General features: G+C 41.2%; 1 protein-coding gene across 1 annotated transcript; it reads left to right on the top strand.

Annotated features, from left to right (window-relative positions):
* The first annotated feature begins 1020 nt into the window (after window positions 1-1020).
* On the top strand, window positions 1021-24980 carry NBL1 (NBL1, DAN family BMP antagonist). The gene is made up of 4 exons (XM_075191054.1): window positions 1021-1395; window positions 21462-21643; window positions 22201-22312; window positions 23457-24980. Exons 2-4 carry the CDS (start codon window positions 21474-21476, stop codon window positions 23691-23693), a joined length of 519 nt encoding a protein of 172 aa, XP_075047155.1. The 5' UTR covers window positions 1021-1395; window positions 21462-21473; the 3' UTR covers window positions 23694-24980.
* Window positions 24981-25519: the final 539 nt, after the last annotated feature.

Below are 25519 nucleotides of genomic sequence, written 5' to 3' on the forward strand. Positions count from 1 at the left end.
TCTACCCCCTGATAGACATAGTGATATATCCTGCAGATTATTACATTACTGACCTCTCTAGAGATCTGCAGAACATTGCTCTGTTCCATCTATCTCCTGACAGATACATAGTGATATATTCTGCAGATTATTACATTACTGACTCTTTTTAGAGATCTGTGACCAGTTAGGCCTAATTGGCTGTGAATATTACATTGTGAGCACTACTAATAGATATTCCATGATCCCTGAAATGAACATCTCCCAGGGATGAGAGTACCTTTTATCCAACATACAAATCCCAAACAAACAAATCCCAAACTACTTTGTTGCAGGAACCAGTTTGGTAAATATATTGTTAATAGCATCTAAAACAGGTCCTGTAACAGGATAGTACATCTGCTGGGTTCTCCAACCACAAATAAGGAGCACAGTTTGCTAAGGTTAGTAGTAGCATTAAATAAATGTATACCTGCTTCTGTGGTGCTGCCACCTATTGGTAAGAATGACATAACTCACTTGTCACCTAAATAATCAGTTCTATGGTGTCAAAAGCAGCATAGGTTGCCTGAGCCCTCTTTAACAGCTGTGGAACTACAAGTCCCAGCCAACATTATTTTTTATTTTTTTTTGGTATGGAGTACTAGATTAATGCACAGTATAATAGTAACGTTGCCACCAGGGGCTAGTTGGCAAATTTTAGCCCTGGGGAGCTTAACTTAGTAACCTGTTAGGAACATTTTTAAATGCAAACAAATATGGATAGCCCAGTGACCCATCACTATGGCACTGGCCCGGGGTGGGCTGGTGGTGGCCCCTGTGATATATGTTTTCTAGTATTTGAGCAAAAACAACAGTTACTGAGAATTGCACACAGGACGTGGGAAGTGGTACTGTGCGGAGGGACTGCCCCCACGCGTGTCCCATGCGTGCCTCTATCTATACACAGTATGTAAACCCTTTGGTGCCACAGTGTCCAGCCAGGAATTCCTCAGCTATTAGTTTTAGGCGCAGTGATGATGAAATTCCTATAGACAAGAGACCACAAGCAGATGCCACCCCACCCACCCTCTCTCCTCCCCCTGTGTCAGCCAGTACCTGCTCCCCCTGATTGCACAGAGATGCTGGGACTGTCTGGCTGATGCTGGTCCCTAGGACTGTGCACACAGCTGTCTGTATCCCTCCTTCCCCGGAGTGGGCAGAGGAGGATTTTGGATGTCTTCTCCCTATTAGGAGAGGCGGGTTCAGTGCTGGGAGCTGCGTTCTGCACAAGTCACATCTCTGCTTCCTAAGCGGACCCTGCTCTCACCCACTGGGGGGGGGGGGGATCTCGTGTTACCGGGCTGCTGCAGGACCCCCGGATGGATTGCACCCCCTAGACACCCCTGTATGGAATTCCCCCTCGCTCTTCTCCTGGTAAGTGCACCTACAGCTTGCAGAAGTGTCCGGGGACCCCCCAATGCTGGGGTCCGGGGGGGCTGAGAGTGGGCACCTACATGACAGGGCATAAAGGGGTTAATCCGGGTTCTTATAGACTGGTCAATGTGCTGACTCCCTGGGAACCTGGCAAAACGTCATTCTGATCTTTCAGGTGCATTTTGATGGTAAGCTCTTCAGCCAAGGACCTTTGTGCTCTATTGTCCTGTACCCTCAGCCGTAGTTAGACTGGTCTCAGTCACCCAGGTCCCTCTGTGCTTTTCTAGTTCTGCTTCTGCTAAATTAATCTTAACCCCATAAAGACTAGAACACTCCTCTGTAATAATATTATGTAGTGTTTTACTGCCAGAAGGGGGGGGGGGTCATGCTGCAGACCCCCAGGTAAAGTACCACTCTGTAGATGTCCAGGGTAATTTATGGTATGAAGGGGAGAGCTAATCTGCAGTTTGTGGGACAACACGTTCATAACAAGTAATAGATCCAGACTCTACATTGGGTAATATGACTTTTCACAGTCAGAAATAGCTCCTTTGTTACCTAGTGGCCCAAATGCAAAGTATTGTATTTATTGCCCCTCAGAATTCATAATAAGTACTAACCCCCCCCCCCCCCCCTCCCTCAGAAAACAAGCTGCATTGTTGCCTATTTTCTTAAAGTAATATATTTGTACTGTCTGTTCCCCGACCATTAAATGGTCACCAGCTCACCTCAAATTGTGAGCAATATAACTGTCTCGTTCCAACAACACACAAAACAGAACAGTATTAGATGCCAGAGTCTTAGATCAATGTCTAATAAATATTATAGTAATAATAATAATAATGTCTGTCTTTCATAATACTGATAATAATACAGTCATAGTAATCCTACATTTCTATCTTGTCTTAAGATCTGAGCAATTGCTCCTCATTGTCTGGTTCCCTAAACTACTAATTATATGTGACCAGATCCCCTCAAACTACTAAATACATACTGCCTGCTCCCCAAACTACTAAATACATACTGCATGGTCCCCAAACTACTAAATACATACTGCATGGTCCCCAAACTACTAAATACATACTGCATGGTCCCCAAACTACTAAATACATACCACATGGTCCCCAAACTACTAAATACATACTGCCTGCTCCCTAAACTACTAAATACATATTGCATGGTCCCCAAACTACTAAATACATACTGCATGGTCCCCAAACGACTAAATCCATTCTGCATGGTCCCCAAACTACTAAATACATACTGCATGGTCCCCAAACTACTAAATACATATTGCAAATCATTATCTACTCCCCCAAACTATTAAATACATACTGCATGGTCCCCAAACTATTAAATACATACTGCGTGGTCCCCAAACTACTAAATACATACCACATGGTCCCCAAACTACTAAATACATACTGCATGGTCCCCAAACTACTAAATACATACTGCATGGTCCCCAAACTACTAAATACATACTGCATGGTCTCCAAACGACTAAATACATACCACATGGTCCCCAAACTACTAAATACATACCACATGGTCCCCAAACTACTAAATACATACTGCCTGCTCCCTAAACTACTAAATACATATTGCATGGTCCCCAAACTACTAAATACATACTGCATGGTCCCCAAACGACTAAATCCATTCTGCATGGTCCCCAAACTACTAAATACATACTGCATGGTCCCCAAACTACTAAATACATATTGCAAATCATTATCTACTCCCCCAAACTATTAAATACATACTGCATGGTCCCCAAACTATTAAATACATACTGCGTGGTCCCCAAACTACTAAATACATACCACATGGTCCCCAAACTACTAAATACATACTGCATGGTCCCCAAACTACTAAATACATACTGCATGGTCCCCAAACTACTAAATACATACTGCATGGTCTCCAAACGACTAAATACATACTGCATGGTCCCCAAACTACTAAATACATACTGCATGGTCTCCAAACGACTAAATACGTACTACATGGTCCTGCAAATCATTATCTACTCCCCCAAACTATTAAATACATATTATGTGCTCCCCAAATCCTAAAAATCATTGCCTGCACCCCAAACTATTAAATACACACTGCATGTCCCCCCAAATCCTGAAAATCATTATCTGGTTCCCCTTACTTTTTATACATTCTACCTGCTCCCCCAAAATAACTGTGACCATACCCTGTGCATACACTTTACAAAATCAGGACACCGTTCACCCACATCCCCCCAGCAAGGGGAGCAGCCACCTCAGGATGAGGTCCAGCCCTGGCCACAGGCCACGTTAACCCTGTATCTGCCAGAGTCATGACGTTTGGTTTGTACACTGCTGCCTCTTATGTAGGCGACATGTACTTTCTCCACTCCTGCTGCGTCACTGTCTCTAGGAAGAGAAATACGTTTCGCTCTGCATCCCAGGAATAAGACACAAACAATCTGCGTTCTGCCTCGGCTCTCGCCAAACGCAGCTTTTCTTCCAACCGTAATCACCAAGTTAAAAATAAGCAGACATTTCTCCAGATGTTCAGATGAGGGCGGAAAACAAATAGAGAATAGATTCGACTTCCCTGCTGATAAAAAGATCTCTCCCCATCAAAGCGGCTGAGAAACGTTAAGAAATCTCTTTCATTTCCTTCCCAAACCTCCCTGTGAGGAATCCAGGGCCCGGCTTTCTAAACAGAGCTTACAGCCCGTATTATATTGCAGATTGTAACTACTATTCGTCGTTACCAAACACACAACCACTAAGGAGCCTTTATATGCAGGTGAAATAATTACGTTGAAATCTCTTGTGGTTATAATTGAGGAATAGAAATTATAGATGGTTTTCTCCAAACTTTGTGTGCAAATAAAGCGAGATTTAGTCTCAATTCTCTTTCCGTAAATTTAAGCAACATCTTACTAAAGGTAGATAAGGTGAAAAGAGATTTTAATTCAACAATTACAGTGTATTTTACACCAGAATAACCTTCTATAGATACAATGATAGGAGATAAAGCTATAGAAATAGAAAGTGACAATTCTACAATGACTCGGACATCCTGACCACATGGAACAATTCAGGAGAATTTCTACTATATAGTGAGATATGTTTATGTTTCCATCTACATCCTATTGGGCCCTGCAATACTCGTGCTGAATCTGGTTGGCCCTTAACACAGATTTAAACCTCTGGTATACCTCAAGCTAAGCTATAGTATATGTCGTAGGTAGCCAACCACATTGTCCCCGCTTTATATGGTCAGTCCTTGTTTCTGGAGACTTGCCTTTTGTTTAAACCTGCTCAGTACGACTTCTCTTCTTCACTGTGCTAAATGCAAGTCTCAGTACTATCTGTACACAGTACCACTTCTCTTGAGCTGTCTCCAGTGTTTGACATAGTAGAATTGGATCATTACCCAAAGGTCAGGTCACTATAATCGATGCAGAGGTCTCTCCACCCAATAATGATAATTGCACCTGTTGAACACTTATGTTTTCAGGGAAATCTCTGGAGATGTACGCAACCAATATAATGCTGGGATAATTGTGATATTGGAGATAATTGTGACATATAGTCCTATTCATACGATTGGAAACAGCTTAAAAAAATGCTGTGTGTCGTAGTAGCCTGAATGGAGCCGTAAGATAAGATGATCCCATTAAATTGCTGATATTTTAATCTGAATAGAAATTCTACAGGTATTTTTTATGAAATCCCTCTCCCCAAATTGATAAGGCGATTTGTATCTTATGAACATTTATTAAAAGTAAAATTTATGAAAGTTTCTATATAACCTGGGTCTTCGTGAGCTGGAGATTCCACGATGGGTAGCAATTCAGTTTGAAAAAATAGTGCCCCCCCCTACTTTTTTTTCTCTTCCTGCTCCCCACTACAGCACTGGGTACCCAGTGGTACTAATAGTTTTTCGGAAACAATGTTGCTGCACTTTGCAAAATTAGTTAACCCTTCGTGCTGCAGACAGATTCCAAATAAATATATATATATATATATATATATATATATATACACTTTTTACCCCAAGGACTATACACAGGACACGCGGTCACCACCTAAGGTTATAGGAGAGGGGGATTTCACAACCAGCAAAGGAAGGGGTTCTTTACAGTAAGGGCAGTCAAGATATGGAATTCATTGCCAGGGAAGGTTGTGATGGCAGATTCAATAGATATGTTTAAGAAAGGGTTAGACAATTTTTTTGCGGAAAAGTGTATCCAGGGATACGACCGTTAATTAACATGAAGGATAGTAGTGGATATAGGGTAAAAATAGGACTGCAATATTTGGTCTGGGGGGATTTTCACAATTGAAACAGATTGGCGGTTACTTACTCTGGATCAATTTCAAATATAAGTGCAGGATCGCAGGAGATCCAAAATAGGTTGAACTTGATGGACTGGTGTCTTTTTTCAACTTTATCAACTATGTCCCTATGTTACTTTATATATATAAATTATATATATATATATATATATATATATATATATATATATACATATACTCACAAAATATATATATATATTATTTTATTGTATGTATATGTCTATAAGTTTTCTCACTTTACATTGATTTTAGAAGACTAAGCACATTGTATCACTAATCCCAGAATAGGTTACTATACGTTGTAACTTATTATTAGATTAATATACAAAACATGGGGCAGGAAGTATTTATTTGCTGTGGATCAGATGTTTGTATAATGTTGATATTATTGCAGAATGCTGATATCATCTCTGGTAAACTAATCTTGCTGTCGCCGGTATCACTTTTATTTTATTTTTTGTACTATTAATTATTAATATTAGGATATATCATCTGTAATTATTAGATATAAAGTTTCAGAAAAATTGTAAAAAAAACGTTAAGTTCTAAAATTGTAGCCGGACAACATCTAACGCTGTCTCTGCTGCAATACCAAAATACTTTTGGAACATATATATATATATATATATATATATTTGACATTATCCACTGATACTTGGATAATGTAAGATTACCCATATCATCATCATCAGCAGCTATTTATATAGCGCCACTAATTCCGCAGCGCTGTACAGAGAACTCGCTCACATCATATAATCATATTACTATTTTTGATATTTATAATTGCATTGGATATTTTTTGGGACACAGTTGAAGCTTCTATAAATACCCCCTTAGCTGTAAATTACCCCCAGTTTAACTCCTTGTGGATGTGAAAAATTGAATCCCCTCATTGATTAAAATGAAACAATTCAGAGTGATTAAAGCAGAAATTAAAGCGATTGTTATTTATAGAGATCGAATTGTTTTCTCGATTCCGTGATACAAGATTATATTTCAACGTTTCTTTACTCATCTCTGTAAGTTGCCGAATTTATCGGATCATCTTAGTTGTGTTTTAGTCTTAAAGCTGGTTAAACCCATCACAATTATTAGACACATTAATCACGTTTGTTTTGTTGGGGATCTGCCAAGATGTTCCCTATTATACTATACATCTCCCAGAAGGCAGCAGGATTGCCGTATTATACACAGATGTGGAGGAAGAATCCAGCCCCCGGTCTTCCCTTTCCACCTCTTTCCCCAAACACTCACCCTGGGAACAGTTAACTGGGGATTGCTGGCTTCCACCTGCCTCGGTGTTGTGTCGCCTTCACCAATAATTAAACCAGGAACGTGTGAGTTTCACGTTTCCAAGAATTCTACTGTAACACGTTGCATTAATGAAAGAGCGTTTCCGATTGGTGGCTGAAGGTTTAGTTGTCAGTGTTAGTGAATGCATCACTATTAGTCTAACAGCGGTGCATATTATTCACCAACAGCTCTGGAACACTATCCTAAACCTAGATGTGATTCTCAGTAACTACCCCTATTGTCAGGGCTGGTGTTACCACGAGGCAGCTGCCTAGGGGCACCAAATTTGCAAACACTGAATTGACATTATGGCTCTCATTTTATTTCCACGGCGGTGCCGCTCGCTATGTGACGCCCACTGACGCTTCGTACCTGTGAAGCTTCCGCTCCTCCATCTTGGTTATGGGCAGGTAGTGCGGCCCTGGCTTATGATGTCACAGCCCGTCCCCCGCTCCACACAAGGGAAGAGATGGGAGTCTTATATACTGAATGAGTTAAGATGTATTGAATGTGTGTAGATAAAATACAATAAAATAATATTATAACCATGACCGGTGGCCAAGTCACGTTGGGAGTTGTAGTACAGCTATGTCTGTCTATAGAGCGTAAGGACTGAACACACAGGCAGCATTTTGTACATCTAAAAAGGTCCCCATAGGCTTTATTGGGCACGCTGTCCCCTCCTCCTGCCCGCACGCTGTCTCCTCCTCCTGCGCGGTACGCTGTCTCCTCCACGCAGCCTGGAAGTTCCGTTCTCTGTATAAAGACGTCCAGACATTCTGACCTGTGGAGACTTATTACGGATACTGTGCAAATATTTGGCAATCTCAAACACAGTCTGAAGTCAACGCAATACACAATACCTGGATGTCTTAATATAGAGACCAAGGGCTAGATTTACTAAACTGCGGGTTTGAAAAAGTGGAGATGTTGCCTTTAGCAACCAATCAGATTCTAGTTGTCATTTATTTAGTACATTCTACAAAATGACAGCTAGAATCTGATTGGTTGCTATAGGCAACATCTCCACTTTTTCAAACCCGCAGTTTAGTAAATATACCCCCAAAGCTTTCCCAGAACTCTGCTTCCAGCCGTCACATAGATTCAACCGCTCCGCAGTCGCCATTGAGCATTATGGGGAAGGAATCGTTGCCACATGGTTTTGGACTTGATAAATAGGCCCTGAATACACATACTTACTACTACTATACATACTGAGCACTAACAGGGGCTCAGGACCAGGCAGACCCCAGCAAATCACCATCCAGGGCCCTGGACTTCAGAGAAAGAGGCCGGGGGGGCAGCTCCCCATTACCTCCCCTCCTATATAGACTTTATTCCGGCAGAAATCTCACAGACCCAGAAACAGTCATCAGGAAATTGATGCAATTGCGCAAAAACTCTTCTTTCGCTTCAGAGAAAATCCCTTAGTAAATCTCAGGTCAGAGTCAGGAATTCGGGGTCCTCTAATTGGTGCCTGAGGGACGATGACGTATATGTTTTGGGCGAGATACTTCTAATACCTCATCAGTACAAAGTTATAAATATAGAATATGTAGAGAAATGAGGCAGAGGAGTAATAACAGATTCCTCGCTGCAGTTTATGGTTCTGTGGATGGGGATTTGGGAATCATTTATTCTGGCTAAATTGCAGATATTGAAAGTGATTGGATGACGTTTCCCTGGATTGCAGAAGCTGGTGATTGTGTAGTCTCTGGTACATGTGCAAACAATTTACCAGGTGCTGCCCCTATATACTGTATCCCGTTATATACCGCTCTGTGATAACATAGACTCATGTGACATTATATACTGCTCTGTAATACCATAGACTGTCATGTGACATTATATACTGCTCTGTGATAATATAGACTCATGTGACATTATATACTGCTCTGTGATACCATAGACAGTGATGTGACATTATATACTGCTCTATGATACCATAGACAGTGATGTGACATTATATACTGCTCTGTGATACCATAGACTGTCATGTGACATTATATACTGCTCTGTGATACCATAGACTGTTGTGTGACATTATATACTGCTCTGTGATACCATAGACTGTTGTGTGACATTATATACTGCTCTGTGATACCATAGACAGTGATGTGACATTATATACTGCTCTGTGATACCATAGACTGTCATGTAACATTATATACTGCTCTGTGATACCATAGACTCATGTGACATTATATACTGCTCTGTAATACCATAGACTGTCATGTGACATTATATACTGCTCTGTGATACCATAGACTGTCATGTGACATTATATACTGCTCTGTGATACCATAGACTGTCATGTGACATTATATACTGCTCTGTGATACCATAGACTGTCACGTGACATTATATACTGCTCTGTGATACCATAGACTCATGTGACATTATATACTGCTCTGTGATACCATAGACTCATGTGACATTATATACCGCTCTGTGATACCATAGACTATCATATGACATTATAAACTGCTCTGTGATACAATAGACTCATGTGACATTATATACTGCTCTGTGATACCATAGACTCATGTGACATTATATACTGCTCTGTGATACCATAGACTGTCACTTGACATTATATACTGCTCTGTGATACCATAGACTCATGTGACATTATATTCTGCTCTGTGATACCATAGACTGTCATGTGACATTATATACTGCTCTGTGATACCATAGACAGTGATGTGACATTATATACTGCTCTGTGATACCATAGCCTGTCACGTGACATTATATACTGCTCTGTGATACCATAGACTGTCTCGTGACATTATATACTGCTCTGTGATACCATAGACTGTCTCGTGACATTATAAACTGCTCTGTGATACCATAGACTCATGTGACATTATATACTGCTCTGTGATACCATAGACTCATGTGACATTATATACTGCTCTGTGATACCATAGACTGTCACGTGACATTATATACTGCTCTGTGATACCATAGACTGTCATGTGACATTATATACCGCTCTGTGATACCATAGACTGTCATGTGACATTATATACTGCTCTGTGATACCATAGACTCATGTGACATTATATACTGCTCTGTGAATACCATAGACTGTCACGTGACATTATATACTGCTCTGTAATACCATAGACTCACGTGACATTATATACTGCTCTGTAATACCATAGACTGTCATGTGACGTTATATACTGCTCTGTGATACCATAGACTGTCACGTGACATTATATATTGCTCTGTGATACCATAGACTCATGTGACATTATATACTGCTCTGTGATACCATAGACTCATGTGACTTTATATACTGCTCTGTGATACCATAGACTGTCATGTGACATTATAAACTGCTCTCTGATACAATAGACTCATGTGACATTATATACTGCTCTGTGATACCATAGACTGTTGTGTGACATTATATACTACTCTGTTATACCATAGACTCATGTGACATTATATACTGCTCTGTGAAATCATAGACTGTCACGTGACATTATATACTGCTCTGTGATACCATAGACTCATGTGACATTATATACTGCTCTGTGATACCATAGACTCATGTGACTTTATATACTGCTCTGTGATACCATAGACTGTCATGTGACATTATATACTGCTCTGTGATACCATAGACTGTCACGTGACATTATATACTGCTCTGTGATACCATAGACTGTCATGTGACATTATATACTGCTCTGTGATACCATAGACTGTCATGTGACATTATATACTGCTCTGTGATACCATAGACTGTCACATGACATTATATACTGCTCTGTGATATCATAGACTCATGTGACATTATATATTGCTCTGTGATATCATAGACTCATGTGACATTATATACTGCTCTGTGATACCATAGACTGTTGTGTGACATTATATACTGCTCTGTGATACCATAGACTGTTGTGTGACATTATATACTGCTCTGTGATACCATAGACTCATGTGACATTATATACTGCTCTGTGATACCATAGACTCATGTGACATTATATACTGCTCTGTGATACCATAGACTGTTGTGTGACATTATATACTGCTCTGTGATACCATAGACTCATGTGACATTATATACCGCTCTGTGATACCATAGACTCATGTGACATTATATACTGCTCTGTGATACCATAGACTCATGTGACATTATATATTGCTCTGTGATATCATAGACCGTCACGTGACATTATATACTGCTCTGTGATACCATAGACTGTCACATGACATTATATACTGCTCTGTGATACCATAGATTCATGTGACATTATATACTGCTCTGTGATACCATAGACTCATGTGACATTATATACTGCTCTGTGATACCATAGACTCATGTGACATTATATATTGCTCTGTGATACCATAGACCGTCACGTGACATTATATACTGCTGTGTGATACCATAGACTGTCACGTGACATTATATACTGCTCTGTGATATCATAGACTGTCACGTGACATTATATACTGCTCTGTGATACCATAGACTGTCACGTGACATTATATACTGCTGTGTGATACCATAGACTGTCACGTGACATTATATACTGCTCTGTGATACCATAGACTCACGTGACATTATATATTGCTCTGTGATACCATAGACCGTCACGTGACATTATATACTGCTGTGTGATACCATAGACTGTCACGTGACATTATATACTTCTCTGTGATATCATAGACTGTCACGTGACATTATATACTGCTCTGTGATACCATAGACTGTCACGTGACATTATATACTGCTCTGTGATACCATAGACTGTCACGTGACGTTATATACTGCTGTGTGATACCATAGACTGTCACGTGACGTTATATACTGCTCTGTGATATCATAGACTGTCATGTGACGTTATATGCTGCTCTTTATATGATATCACGTGTTGTAGTTTCCTGCTCCCATTATGTCTGGCCTGTGCTATCATAAATACAGCCTGCGGAGTCGCAATAGCCAGTTGTGTTTTGTAATTGATGATATATCGTATCTTTTCTGGTCTATCGTTATGACTTCCTGGGGGCTATGGGATTAGGGTGTAGTTATGTCACACTGAATGGCAGGGTTTGGACAGATCGGGTCGTAGCAAATTTTGTCTGTATGTTTTATACATGAATTCAGGATGCTGGATGTAGCGTTGTATCCCATTATACACTGACCTCCAGAGCGGATCCTCCCTCTACGCCCCACTCCAGCCCTCGCACCTCAGTGGTGTCATCCCCGACCCCCCATCTCCACATTCACATCTGGTTCATTCTCCTGCAATTCCTGATTTCCTTCCTATATATAAAGGTCATTTATAAGCTGCAAAAAATGCAGTTTGCAATGTTTCTTTATATGCACATTAGCGACGTCTTAGTACATTCCGGGAAGCGCCCCAATAAAATAAATCTGTGGTTACATTTGTGGGTTGTCAATGCTGTTGGTGGAAACATGGTCCCATTGTAGGAAAATTTCCTTTGGTTTCCTAAATTACTGCTTGGTTTAGGCTTATTCCCATATAACCCCCTGTTTGTCTGATGCTGTCGGTGTATTCTCCCAAGGACACCTCCCTATATGACATCCTGGGTTCCCCTACCTGGCTGTAGCTCAGTCTCCAGCGTGTGGATTAATGACTGGTGGCCCTTGTACTTATAATAGCAGGTACGGGTTTTGTTTTTTTGGTGCTCCAACTCGCCCAGTGCCGTCCAAATGCCTCTGCTGTGGGCTTGGGCTTTTGGACCCTTCCATAAAGGCAAAGGGCCTCAATCCCCCCCAGACCCCAGACTACTTAGGAAGGCAAAAGTGTTTGGGCCTTCCTTCGCCAATGCTAGGGGGGTCCCTTTTTATCCCCAACACCCAGGGCCATAAGACCCCTCAGGGGGTAAGGGTCTACAGGACCACCTCCACCCCAAGGCTTGGACAATCCCCTTTACCTCAAGGTTGGCCGAAGCTTTCCTCCAGGGGGCTGATTCTTCAGCTCCCCCCATAACGAGGGAGCCACTGACAACAAGGGGAGAGTACGGCCCACAGGGGTCTACACCCAAACCCCATTTGTAAAACCAAACCAACTGCAATAAAAGTGCTAAGTGCTATAAGTGTTTGTCTTAAAAATATATTAGAAAATAAAAGTACAGGCAGGTGTAGCATTGTCCAGTTACCAGTGTTGTAATGAATGGCCGTCAGATTATCCCCGAAATAATCTTATCTCCAGTATACGGATGAGACCCAAATAAATATCCAAAAAGTCCTTTATAGAGACAAGCCTGTGCCCTCCCGCAGAGGGGAGAACTGAGATGTGCCAGCTCCCCCTCAGGTCATTTAAATGGTCTCATCCAGCAAAATAAAATCTTGTGTCTCCATGTTGCATTGAGAGCTAATCCGTATTCACCCCCTAGCTCCTCCCACTGGCCACCTAGCTCCCCCCACTGGCCGGTGCAAATGTTTACACGCCCACAGGTGCCAACTTAGCCCTCAAATCCATGCTCTCGCCCCAAAACCCGCATGCAGGCAAAAGTAGAAGCATGATGTCACAAAACAATTTGCGCTGCGGGATTGCACCGTTATCAGCGTCTCGCAGGGAGACCGCTGTGTATGTTGTGACATCTCCCCACCATATTGAAGTTCAGATGTTCCACGAGATCTCCGTCTCTCTCTCTCCTCTTCCAGCAGATATTTATCATCCTGCGCCCGATTCTGCCTCATTTCTGCAAATCCTTTTCTCAGAATCCCTTTGTAGGGGATCTTCTGCTAACTGACCAATTTTCCTTTCCCAGGAAGCCGTCCAACCTGCTTCACAGCATCTGACTGTAGATTACGTTGACAGTTTTCATGACCTCCCTAGTCTGGTTTCCATTGAGCGTAATTGTCTGAGACAACGTTCCAGGAGGCCGCTGAGAGTCTATGGGCTGAGAAGGACGCTCTTATACCCCGGCTCATTATCCTGAGTATTGGCGCACACAGGGGTTATGGGTGAATAAAGCCCCAGAGTTTTCGTTCCAGGTATAAGTCGAGGATCATCCCCCCCCGACCTCTGTGCGTGCGCTGTTTAAAGTAAAACAAAAATTTATCAGGAAAGGCCTATCACTCTAATGGCGGGAAATATATCCAGGTATGAGCACCTGTGTTACAGTCACGCTATCGGTGTTCACACTACAATGATTCCAGGAGATTGGGGGGGGGGGGGGGGGGGGTGTCACTTTATTTCCAACGACATAAGCTCCCATAATCCTAGCTGCACACCCCCAATGGCCCCGATATTGGAGGGACATCCCGATTAGTGGACTGCAAAAGGAGCGGGGCTTAACAGGAACGTGGGTGGAGCTCTACATAAATTTGCCCATCTGTGGGCGGAGTTTGGTCGGAACGGCGGCGGTGCTTATTTTGTTCCGTTTTCGGCATTCTAAGTGTCGGGAGGTATGTAGGTGGGACGTTTACACGACACAGACAGAAATGTCGTTACCTTAGCACAGGACGAGACGGCTTTATTAACGGGGCTGCAAGTCCCTGATTTGTCACCAGAGGAGACGGGTTGTGACATTTCTGTGTAATTATACGTTGTGTAAGGCTCGTCGTGGGACTTTCTGTGTCTTCATTTGATTTAACAAATTAACGATTTATGATTTGACGATTTAAAACGACATTTCATTGTGTCTTATTTTTTCACCTACTTTTATCAATGTACCAACTGTTCACTAATCGTCCCCGGCTATCAGCGATAACACGGGGTCGTATCAAGGGAATATGGTGGACGAGGCGAGACCAAGATTGGGCACTTGCCCCCTTTCTGGTGCAAATATAAAGCAAAAAAAATAAATATATATATTTTTGTGTTTTAAACTATGACTTTATTTTCACTTTTATTCAGAAGAGTTTGTGGGTCGCAGAAAGCAGGAGGGGGGGAGAGAAACACAGACACCGATATATAATATATATAAATATCAATGCAGGATGTTCGTATATATATCACTGTGTATCATTTCTGTGGTGTTTGTCCTGACTTCAGTTTCCTGTGTTGCAATCTGCTTTTCTCTATATATTTATACACACGGATCAGACCGGAGGCTCTCAGTAATTGTCTTAGGGGGTCTATTTAACTGCGATAGCCCAAAATATCCAGAGGAAACAGATGTTTTCCCCGGAGAATGACTACGGCAAGATTTCACTGGATGTATGAAGGGGTTAACACCGGAGAACGGGAGATTATTGTACCACAGTCCTTATAGTACTTTATGGGGGCTGCAATTTTATTGAATTATCAAGCAACGGAAAGCATTACTTTACACTGCAAACATATCTCAGGATGGCGTTACCTCTTCCCTCCCCCCCCTACTGGGTCACACCCTACGCATTTCACTATCTGCATTCGCCGACAACGTTATGACCTGAAACGGTTTGTATAGGAGGGGTCCCAGTACAGGGAATAGCAGCGGTGCTGCATTATATATGGCTGTGATTTGCAGTGATACATAGGGGGGAGATGTATCACAGCTTCTAAAAAGGAAAAGTGAAGTTGTTGTCCGTAGCGACCAATCAGATTCTAGCTGTCATTTATCTAATTCACTGTAGAACACGATATCTGGAACCTGACTGGCTGTTTTGGGCAACGCCCCCACTTTCCTTATAAATCTCCCCCATGATAAGTGATAAATAGACCAGCGGGGCCTTAGATTTGTCAGTACAGGTACCGGCAGCCCCAGGGCACAGCCAGTGCTCTCCACTACAATAGCAGAGTGACGGTTCGGGTGTAACTGGGATGTGTTAATGTTTATTTAATAAAGAATGTGGGATCCCAAAGCTCCTCCGCGTGACAGCTCTCTGGTGGCTGAACAATAGCGCTGAAGGTGTTTGCAAAGTTCCAAAGGAATATTATCGATCTTGCGATTTATAGAACGTATAAAATGTGAGTATTTTGTTATTATATTCAGCGTTTTGTGGCGTTTCTCCAGTTTCTAGACCTGATTTGTCCAGTTATTATCGTCAAGGCCAGAAATTCTGGGCACAGCTCAGTGACCCTGAAACCTCTTATTGGGAAAGTCCAGCCTGACGGGCGCCGGCTGCCCAGGCTCGGCGCACGCAAAATCTCCCTCCGTTGCTGGCGCCCCACACTTCCCGCCGCCCAGGGATGTCACCCCCCTCATCCCTCACTAGGGTCCTGATGTTACATGTTAGTATAATCCACCACCATACACTGTAATATAGATTATCTCATCATTTAGAGATAAACCATTATAAACCAATATCCCCCAATAACCGTCCTGATCTGTGATGTATGAAGAGCGAAAGTTTAAGAATTTGCATTTGTGGCTTCTGTAAATATGGGCGTGTCATCTATAAATATGGGCGTGTCATCTATAAATATGGGCGTGACATCTATAAATATGGGCGTGCCGTCTATAAATATGGGCGTGGCCTCTATAAATATGGGTGTGTCCTCTATAAATATGGGCGTGTCGTCTATAAATATGGGTGTGTCGTCTATAAATATGGGCGTGGCTTGTAGCAAGTGGGTGCATGGCTTGTTTTGTCCTGATTTATTTCAACACAGAAATGTGGGGACATACGTATTTTTCATGTACTAAAAATCGTATTACAAAAAAAATTAAATCAGGTTAAATGGGCCCCACTTATAACCGGCCAAACTGCTCAGCGCCGCCCAGATTCTGATGAAGCCACGCCCGCTCTTGGATAGGCGGCACACCTACGATAGTCAGGACAGTACCACAAAAAATGGGGACTATTGTGAGATATAATATATCACCAATGATCTGTAACCCATAGTAGTGAGACGTTCACTTTCATTGATATAAATTAGATTAGTGGTTCTCAGACCCCTCCAGACAGGTGGATTAATTATGATCTCAGGGACATTCAGTGATTAATCCACTTGTGGCCCTGTGCAGAGATCTTCTTATACATATATATATATATATATATCATACATGTCATTCAGGACACGTATGTAGGGTTACCAGATCGGCTGACGGTAATTCTGTTAGTTTAGTATAAAATATTTGTGCTGATCCCTCCATTCCGCAGCGGTCACAGGTCACACTGTCTCGGCCGACCTTGGCGCACTACAATCCTCAGCATGTCATGTGTGCTGAGTGGGATAATAGTGCACAGTTACATTGTAAATGCTCAATTCCAATAGATAATCATGAACGAGTAAAGCACAGATGGTAAGAATTGCAGGTAACATACAGAATAGATGAAGTGTTATTATACGGTTGACCAACAATAGGGTCAATTATTCAGACAGGTTCTAAGATACAGGATGAAAACTACACATGAAAGGAAGGTAACGACCTCCTTCGGTGCATTCAGGCTAAAGCAAGTGTTTGTCACTTCACATGAAAGAGATCTGATTAGCCTTAATGAGGATTTCCTCTCGAAGTTACACAACAGATCTCCTCCAACACTGGCAGAACACATTACAAATCAATACATTGCCTATAGCGAAATACATACAATATAAAAAAATATCAGTACATATGCAATTATATAAATTAGCGCACTGCGCTAATCATTTAAATATATTTATACAATAAGTTATTTATAAGTGATTCAGCCACACATAGTTTATACAAAAAAAACCTACCGCTAATATCCTGAAAATATAATTGAACCATGTTTTTTTGTGGTTCCACCTCTTTAGTTTTCAGAGGTATTAAGCTACATATGTGAGGAATGTGTGTAGTGTATTACGTCTCGACAGACGTTAAAGCCCTGAGTTTGTGTGAAAACCCACGCAATATTCAAATTAAAGCCTGGCTTTGATTTAACTGGAATGAACGTCCTTATAGGAAATAATTGTTTTCACTGCTCCGAGCCAGGGACCATTGTTTGTGTATCTCTAGGTGATGTTTGATCCTTCTTCAGAAACGTCCAAAAATGTGTATTTATACAGAAACTTCGCAGCATACAAATCAAAGAGGAACTAACCGTAAAAAGGTCATTTAATATAGCGTACAGCAGGGCAAACTATACTGACTTTATTTTTTCTGTATGCTCAGAAACTCCTTTTAGTAGTTGGTTACTGCACAATGACATATTCCACTGAGAGTCCATCCCACGTGCTAAGTCACGAAGGCCAATAAAGTGACATTGGAATTGGGTGCAAATTTTGCACTGAAGCTGGGCAACCAATCAGCAATGAGCAATTTTCTCTGTCCTGCAAGTTAGACAATGAAAAAAGTGATTGGTTGGTTTTGTACAAATGTTGCCGTTTATTCCATTGTTAATTAATAATCCTAATTATTGCAAGGATTTTCTACTCCATTTACCTGGTTGTCATACTAAAAAAAATGGCAACTGGAGCAATATTTTGATTTGATTTTCTCTTAATATATACAACCTAGGGCGTCTATATATTAATATATGCTGACAATGCATTTTTTCCTGTCGACGCTTCTTGCGGCCATCGGAAATCACCTATTGCCATAATTTATCAATAAAATCTCTCCGAGGCAGCGTAAAGATACTAGCTCAGAACAGCAAGCGTTGACGTACACCTTTGTCGGTGCCAGACTAACAGACAGAAACTGAGACTTCAGTTTCAATTTTAAAATAAATAATAAAAAATAAATAAAAATATGTTTAATAAAATTAAATAATTAAGCATTTTTTTTTTTCATTAATTATCTTCTGTTACTGCCACAGACCCTTTTGAGTTTTCTGGACCTTGCAATACTTTAAGCCCAAGATATGCAGTGTGGCACTACAGCTGCTGGCACTTCTAGTTCCACGCCATCTGGAGATCCCCCCCTTCCTCTGCTTAACCCAGGATTTAATCCTTTGCAGCTGTGGTTGCCTGCCTCTAGCTGCCACGCAGGGGTTAAGCAGTGTTCCATACAGTTCCTGTGCTCAGGGAGACATTTGTCTTGTAGATGCAGAGATACTGAGCTGCTTCATGTACAGCCAAGTTACATTCCTCTCCTGGGGCGCTGGGACATTCCTGTGCTCGCTCAGGGTGAGATGGGCTGGGAAACTGTCTGCACTTGAATGTGGAGGTGGGTGTGATTTACAGGCACACGTCCTCCTGTCTACAAACCTGCAAATTATTCTGAGACATGGGAGGGGGGGCGGACAACAAATTGGTTACCCCAGGGCGGTCAGTACTCCTACCAGGTACTAATACTCTCTCTGCAACACCTAACATGATGTATGTATCCCATTGTCCGATATACAATGGGATAATGGTTTTCCACCTTCTGATAACTTTTACTTTTCAGCTTGTTCTCCTGCAACCTTTACTACATTGTTTCCACTTCATGGTCCATTTCTTGGAGAGTTTACGCAGAGTTCTCACATTCACTAAGGACAAGCACCGGATTTAATAGGGGGGTTTCCAATATAACCATTCGCCAAATTATTGATATTGCATATACAGATAATGCACATTGCGTCAGGTACAGGGTGCAAACGGGCAGCCACTGAAACGCGTTGGGTACACTGATTTGTACCACTGTAAGTCTGCACCCTCCATTGTATTTTAGTAGCAGTGGAGCAGGATTAAATGACGCAAATGAATTGAAATGCGTCGGGTTGTTCGTCTGATGCAGTTGTGCTCCATCTGTGTGTCAGGTGCAAACACTTATTGATTTATTTTATCTTTACTGTAAAATAATAATACTTTTAAGCAACTTTGTCATCCCCTCATAAAAACATAACATTGCATCAAAAACCTTAAATAATGGTTTGCCTGTGTTTTAAAAATAGGAAAATATAGAGGTAAGAGTCTTTTAATTCTTCACTCCATCGCTACAATGATATTGGGCATCTTTTTATACTACTAGACTGCTGCTGAATCTGTCTCCTCCCTCTCATGTGCATACAAAGCCACTAGCAATACTTAGCAGGACATTGTGTAAAATCAAATCAAATTGGTAAGACAGGTTTGGAACAAATGTCAGACATTATATGGAGATTGTTTGGGATGCTCAAGAGAATGCATTCCATGCGCCCTGCACATTGGTCAGTATTGCTACCTCACAGCGCTGCGGTCATAAGTTCGGTTACGATCAGGGCCCTATGTGGAGTTTGTATGTTCTCCCCGTCTTTGTTTCCTCCGGGTGCTCCGGTTTCCTCCCACACTCTGAAAACATAGTTGTAGGTTCATTTGCTGCTGACAAAATGGACCTTAGTTTGTGTGTCTGTCTGATAGGGAATTTAGATTGTAAGCTCCCCTGAGACAGGGACTGATGTGAGTGATTACATACATCTACAGCGCCGCGTAATCTGATTGGCGTTATTCAAGTAAACAATATTAATGCTGCGATTGTTTTACTTTAAGCCAGAGTTATCCTCAATCTCTCATGTTTGTGTACAGTGAAATAGTCTAATAGTTAATAGTCGCTATTAATCACTGAGTAAACCTCTTTGTAGGAAACCATACATTGTATTTACATTATCATCATCATTTATTTATATAGCGCCAGCAGATTCTGTAGCGCTTTACAATTGGGAACAAACAGTAATAAAACAATAGTGGGTAATACAGACAGACAGAGAGGTAAGAGGGCCCTGCTCACAAGCTGACAATACATTATATATAATATTAATGAGTTGACCTTTGAAATGTCTTCTAGTTATGTGAAATGTTTATACCCTGCAGTATGTCCCTGCTGTCCTCCTAGGGTCAGGCTGTCTCTTCCTGACAGTATAAGAGCACGGTGAAGTACAAAAGAACACTTATGGGTCACTTGGGGTCAGTGGTTTGGCAGAAACCTCATTTCCTACAAGGATTCAAAATTAGGAAACAAAAAAAGTGAATGTAGAACCAGCCGTGACTGCAGAGCGACCTCTGCTGGACAGTTCTGGTATTCCCGCTGGTTTATTGAGATGGGGTTGTGAGACAGCCAATAACAATATATAAGTAAGTGTTTTTTTTTTCCTTTAAAAATTATTACATATTAATAGTAATAATAATAATGATGTATATTAATATACATGAAATGTAGCAAATGAGACACCGCTGAATGCAAATATAATGGTGCAGAGCCAATCAGGTGACAGAAGTACACAGAGAATGATACAATTATATAACATTAGTACAGGGGTCCACATATAATACACCCACCATCTGCTCTGATCACACATATACAGGTCATGTACCCACTTCTTGTACCAAGCCTGTGCCCCGCACACTACCATCTGCCCACATGTGCCAAACTATTATTGTAACATCTTGTTTTTGGGTCCAGATCTTGGGAATAAAAGCGTCAGTAGTTGGGGTTTGGTGTAAAATGAAAATAGAGTCCGTCTCTGCCCTCGTCATAGGTGCGGAACGGGTACAGTTTAGGGATTGTCCCCCAGTACCTATACGTAGTAAGATTATTTGACTTTATATTGGATGAACAACGTTCTCTGAGATCAACTGTAACAATCCTGTTCTCTTGTCTCCGTCTCTGACGTTACCGATACTGTCTCAGTTCTAGGTGACGATGATGTTCTGGTTTCTGATTGGCATCCTGTTCCCGGTAGCGGTCTTGGCGGCTCCGCCCCCCATTAACAGGCTGGCACTTTTCCCCGACAAGAGCGCCTGGTGTGAAGCCAAAAACATCACCCAGATTGTGGGGCACAGCGGCTGCGAATCCAAATCTATCCAGAACAGGTGAGAGGACCCGCAGTGACCTCCTGAGCATTTGTGTATAAGATACGGTCACTGCGATGACTTTATAACATTCCTGTTCATTATATCTTTCTAAATGTTGTTTAGTGATGTCTTAGTTCTGCCCTAAGGGTTTTGGTAACTTGGAGCAATAAAGAGTAAGGTTTCACTAGGTCTACTGATGTCATTATGTCCCTATCACATATTCCCTGTTACTCACTTCTCCTATGAGAGAGAAATAAATCCAGGAGGCTTTTTACACCCTGTGCTCTATTTTTCCAGCCCACACAGTAGTAGAGCTGTGAGGAACAGAGGTACGCTGCACGGGACGGGAGCCAACAAAGCTTAATCCAACTATTTGGCGTAGTCGGCAGGGAGATAACAGCTGAAACGGTTTTCTCTGTATCTATCTGCTCCCCTGTGTCTGGAGAAATCTGTCCCAGGAAAGATCATGGTCCATAGAGAGGATCCTGGATCTAATACTCTCTCTATCTTTATATATATATATATATATATATATATATATATATTTTAATAACTGATTTATTTTTTTATTACAGGGCCTGTCTAGGACAGTGCTTCAGTTACAGCGTTCCCAACACGTTCCCCCAATCTACAGAGTCTTTGGTTCACTGTGACTCCTGTATGCCAGCCAAATCTATGTGGGATGTGGTCAGTATCTCTTATTGCTTGGATATTATTGTACAGTGCTGTGGAATATGTTGGTGTCATATGTCTGTGATTCAGGGCGTTATCCGGAGCTGGATTCACCAACCAGGCTCAGAGGGTTAGCTGGGACTTCGCTGCATATTGTAGGAGCGGGACATGACCACTACTGAGGGTCCAATTGATCATATTTTTGCTGTATTGTTAACTTTTTAACCCTTTTTGTAACATTTAACGATGTTTCTTTAGTAGATTGCAAATGAATTGTTAGAAGGATAAACAAAAAAATTCATAACAAAGGTTGTGGATTTATTAAAATCTGGGCAATTTAATAATCCAATACTTTGCAATAAAAAAGAAGCGATTGGAATAGTTAACTTAATACTGTATATTTCGGTAGTTTACCCTCTTTGATACATAGACCCCAGATAGATAGAGTATGCTCTGATTTAGTGCTCCGTTGCATCTACAAGCAATAACAGCCAATCAGACATTTGCTTTCTTTGCTGAACTTGATCCAGACAAATGAAAGCTAAGTGCTCATTGGCTGCTAGGATTTCTTGCACATTTACAGCTACGTACAACTCTACAGTGTTAGGATGAGAAGCAAAAATAACCGACATCAGTGGGTGTATTGTTTTGTTGACTGTGACACAAACAGTCCCAGCGATATTAAGTCTACAGTGGATAGAAACAAAATCTTCATTAGGATCAACTTAGATCCACTAGTTGGGCATTGGAATCGCCATATGTTGTACAATGAGACACACGTGTGTTTTTTCTGCACATGTATGTTGTAGCTGCTTCAATCCTATCATGCCGGTATTCTTGGAGTTTAATACACCTGTAGATGCGGTAATCATGTTCGATCGCCAGATAAACGGCTAAATCAAGAGAGTCATTTGGTGATAAGGTGGAGTGACTGTATTGTGTCCTATACTTGCTATCATGGTCAACATATGGCCCCCACACAGGTCATTGATAACCGTTGCCTGATTAATTTTAAGTTCTGATTGTATTTTAGTGTTTTGTTTTCTCTGGAATAAGTTGCCTGTTAAACTTGATACATTTCATCTCTCTCTGCTGTGAATGTCAGCTCTATGGCTCGGACTTACTCAACTTACCCAACTTTATCCATCTCTCTTGACAGGTGACATTGGAGTGCCCCGGAAACGAAGAGGTCCCCCGGGTGGACAAGCTGGTGGAGAAGATATTACGGTGCAGCTGTCAGGCATGCGGGAAGGAACTGAGCCAGGAAGGAGCCATGTTTAACGTTTACCTGAACACAGCTGAGGAAACACTTTCTCCTGCCGAGAACATCGGTCATCACCAGCGGGGAGAAGATTCTCCTCCGACCGCTCAGCGAGACGGTGAGAGTGAGGAGTGAGAGGTTCTTTAACTTCCAGGACTTGTCTCATTCTAGAAGCACCTACCACAAATTACAGCACTTTCACCACCATCCCTTGACCAGAGATTCACCAAGTGCCGTCACGGGGACTAAAAAACTTTCTCCAAACTTCTGAAAGTTCCGTCACCTCTCACGTAACTCAGACCATTTCTGATACATGGTCCAAGTTTAAAGGATATATAGTATGTCTCTAGTGTCTGCTTAAATCTCACCAAACCAGATAAGATCTGAACATTAATCACTGACAAATGTTATGCTGTGTATTCTGTGGATCTTCTCAATTCCTTGGCTGTGCGATCATTGCTTCTTGTCCAGTTTAGGCTCATCTACGAAACGCTGATGTTCTGCTATGTACGAAATCATCACTTTGCCAATTCTTAAATCATGTTCCAGGCGACTCTTACGAAAGCCGCCAGGGTCCTTATAAACATTACTGTTGTGTTCTCTGGGTGACTGAGAAAAGATTTTGCTGATTTAATTTGTTTTTTTTTAAAGAAATAACAGCACCACCTACAGGCTGTTACAAGAAAGTGCACACAAAATAAATTACAGGCAAACACTTATTTCGTTCATGAAATAAATAAAGGTACAGTCATTATAGTCATCAAGGAAGTATCTATACAACAGGGATATTTTAATTATTTGATAGTTCCACTTTAAAGTCTCTTTTCTTTGCTTCTTGAGTTTGCATCTCTCCACAAAACTTTACCGTGTATATAGAAACATGACAAAGTTTATAATAAAGATTTAATTGAAGACATTGGATCAATAGGGGGTAAATTCTGTCTGTCTAAAAAGAACGATAGATATTTTATTATTTGTTTCCCTTAATTATGAACCTTCTCTTTCAGTTTCAATGGACTTGGACTTTCTCTGCTGTGTAGGACCTGTTAATAAATAGCACTTTGTTTCAGGAAAGCCTCTTGCTCTTCTCTAATTCACAGAAAGGAATGAATCCCTCTTAACGCGGCGCGTTTCACATCTGTGCACCATAGAGATGGTAAAACAGAGTCTTCGATGCATGAAATGTAAAGAATCTGTCTCATTCTAATTGCACCCAACGAAAAGATATCGCTACTGTGCACAAAATGTTTCTGTTCAGCTATAAATAAAGTTTGTTGCCGCACAGTAAAGCTGAACTGCCGTGACTTGCGCGGGCGGTCGCTGGCGTGTAAACTGTCTCTTTATCACTATAGCGTGTTCTGGTGTCTCTAACATGTTCCCTTTCAACTTGTTATTTTTTAAATAAACACAAAATGTACTCACGCTGGAGTTTGTGCAAAGTTCCATGTTTGACCTAGGAATGAAACATGAGTCACTGATCAAAGACTCATTAAAGATCTTTTATAGGAGAAGGATAGGTAATGCTGGGGTTGCTCACATAGGTCTGATTCATCTTCGAACGCAACTTGTTTTTTAAAAAAAATCAGATGTAAGTTGAACACTCGTTCGCCCCTATCCAAGTACAAGCGGATCTCAATAAACCTTTCTGTTTGAATCTGGGCATAAGTACTGTCAAAGTCAAATAATTGGATACGGTCATTTCAAATTAATATCTATCAATCTGATTGTCTATGTCTGGAATTATGCGAATAGAACGCTACGACGTGGAGGAGCGTAATTAACCGCAACACGTGCGAACACTTATACACACATTTACACGAACACCTACACTTGTAATTAGTTCATATTAAAAATAGTTGCAACACATAGTTATTTATAATGAAATGTAGCAGAGTTTATAGTTAAATATTATAATGTTATGTACACGTTAGTGAGATCTAAGGTTCAGGATGCATAAAACA

This window comes from Mixophyes fleayi, chromosome 11, assembly GCF_038048845.1.
Source record: "Mixophyes fleayi isolate aMixFle1 chromosome 11, aMixFle1.hap1, whole genome shotgun sequence".
NCBI lineage: Eukaryota > Metazoa > Chordata > Amphibia > Anura > Limnodynastidae > Mixophyes > Mixophyes fleayi.

Excerpts from the sequence above, each read along its gene's own strand:
- NBL1 (XM_075191054.1), top strand. The coding sequence starts at position 21,474 with ATGATGTTCTGGTTTCTGATTGGCATCCTGTTCCCGGTAGCGGTCTTG. Across the intron at positions 21,644-22,200 it reads TCCAAATCTATCCAGAACAG|GGCCTGTCTAGGACAGTGCT; the intron begins GTGAGAGGACCC and ends TTTTTATTACAG. Across the intron at positions 22,313-23,456 it reads CCAAATCTATGTGGGATGTG|GTGACATTGGAGTGCCCCGG; the intron begins GTCAGTATCTCT and ends CTCTCTTGACAG.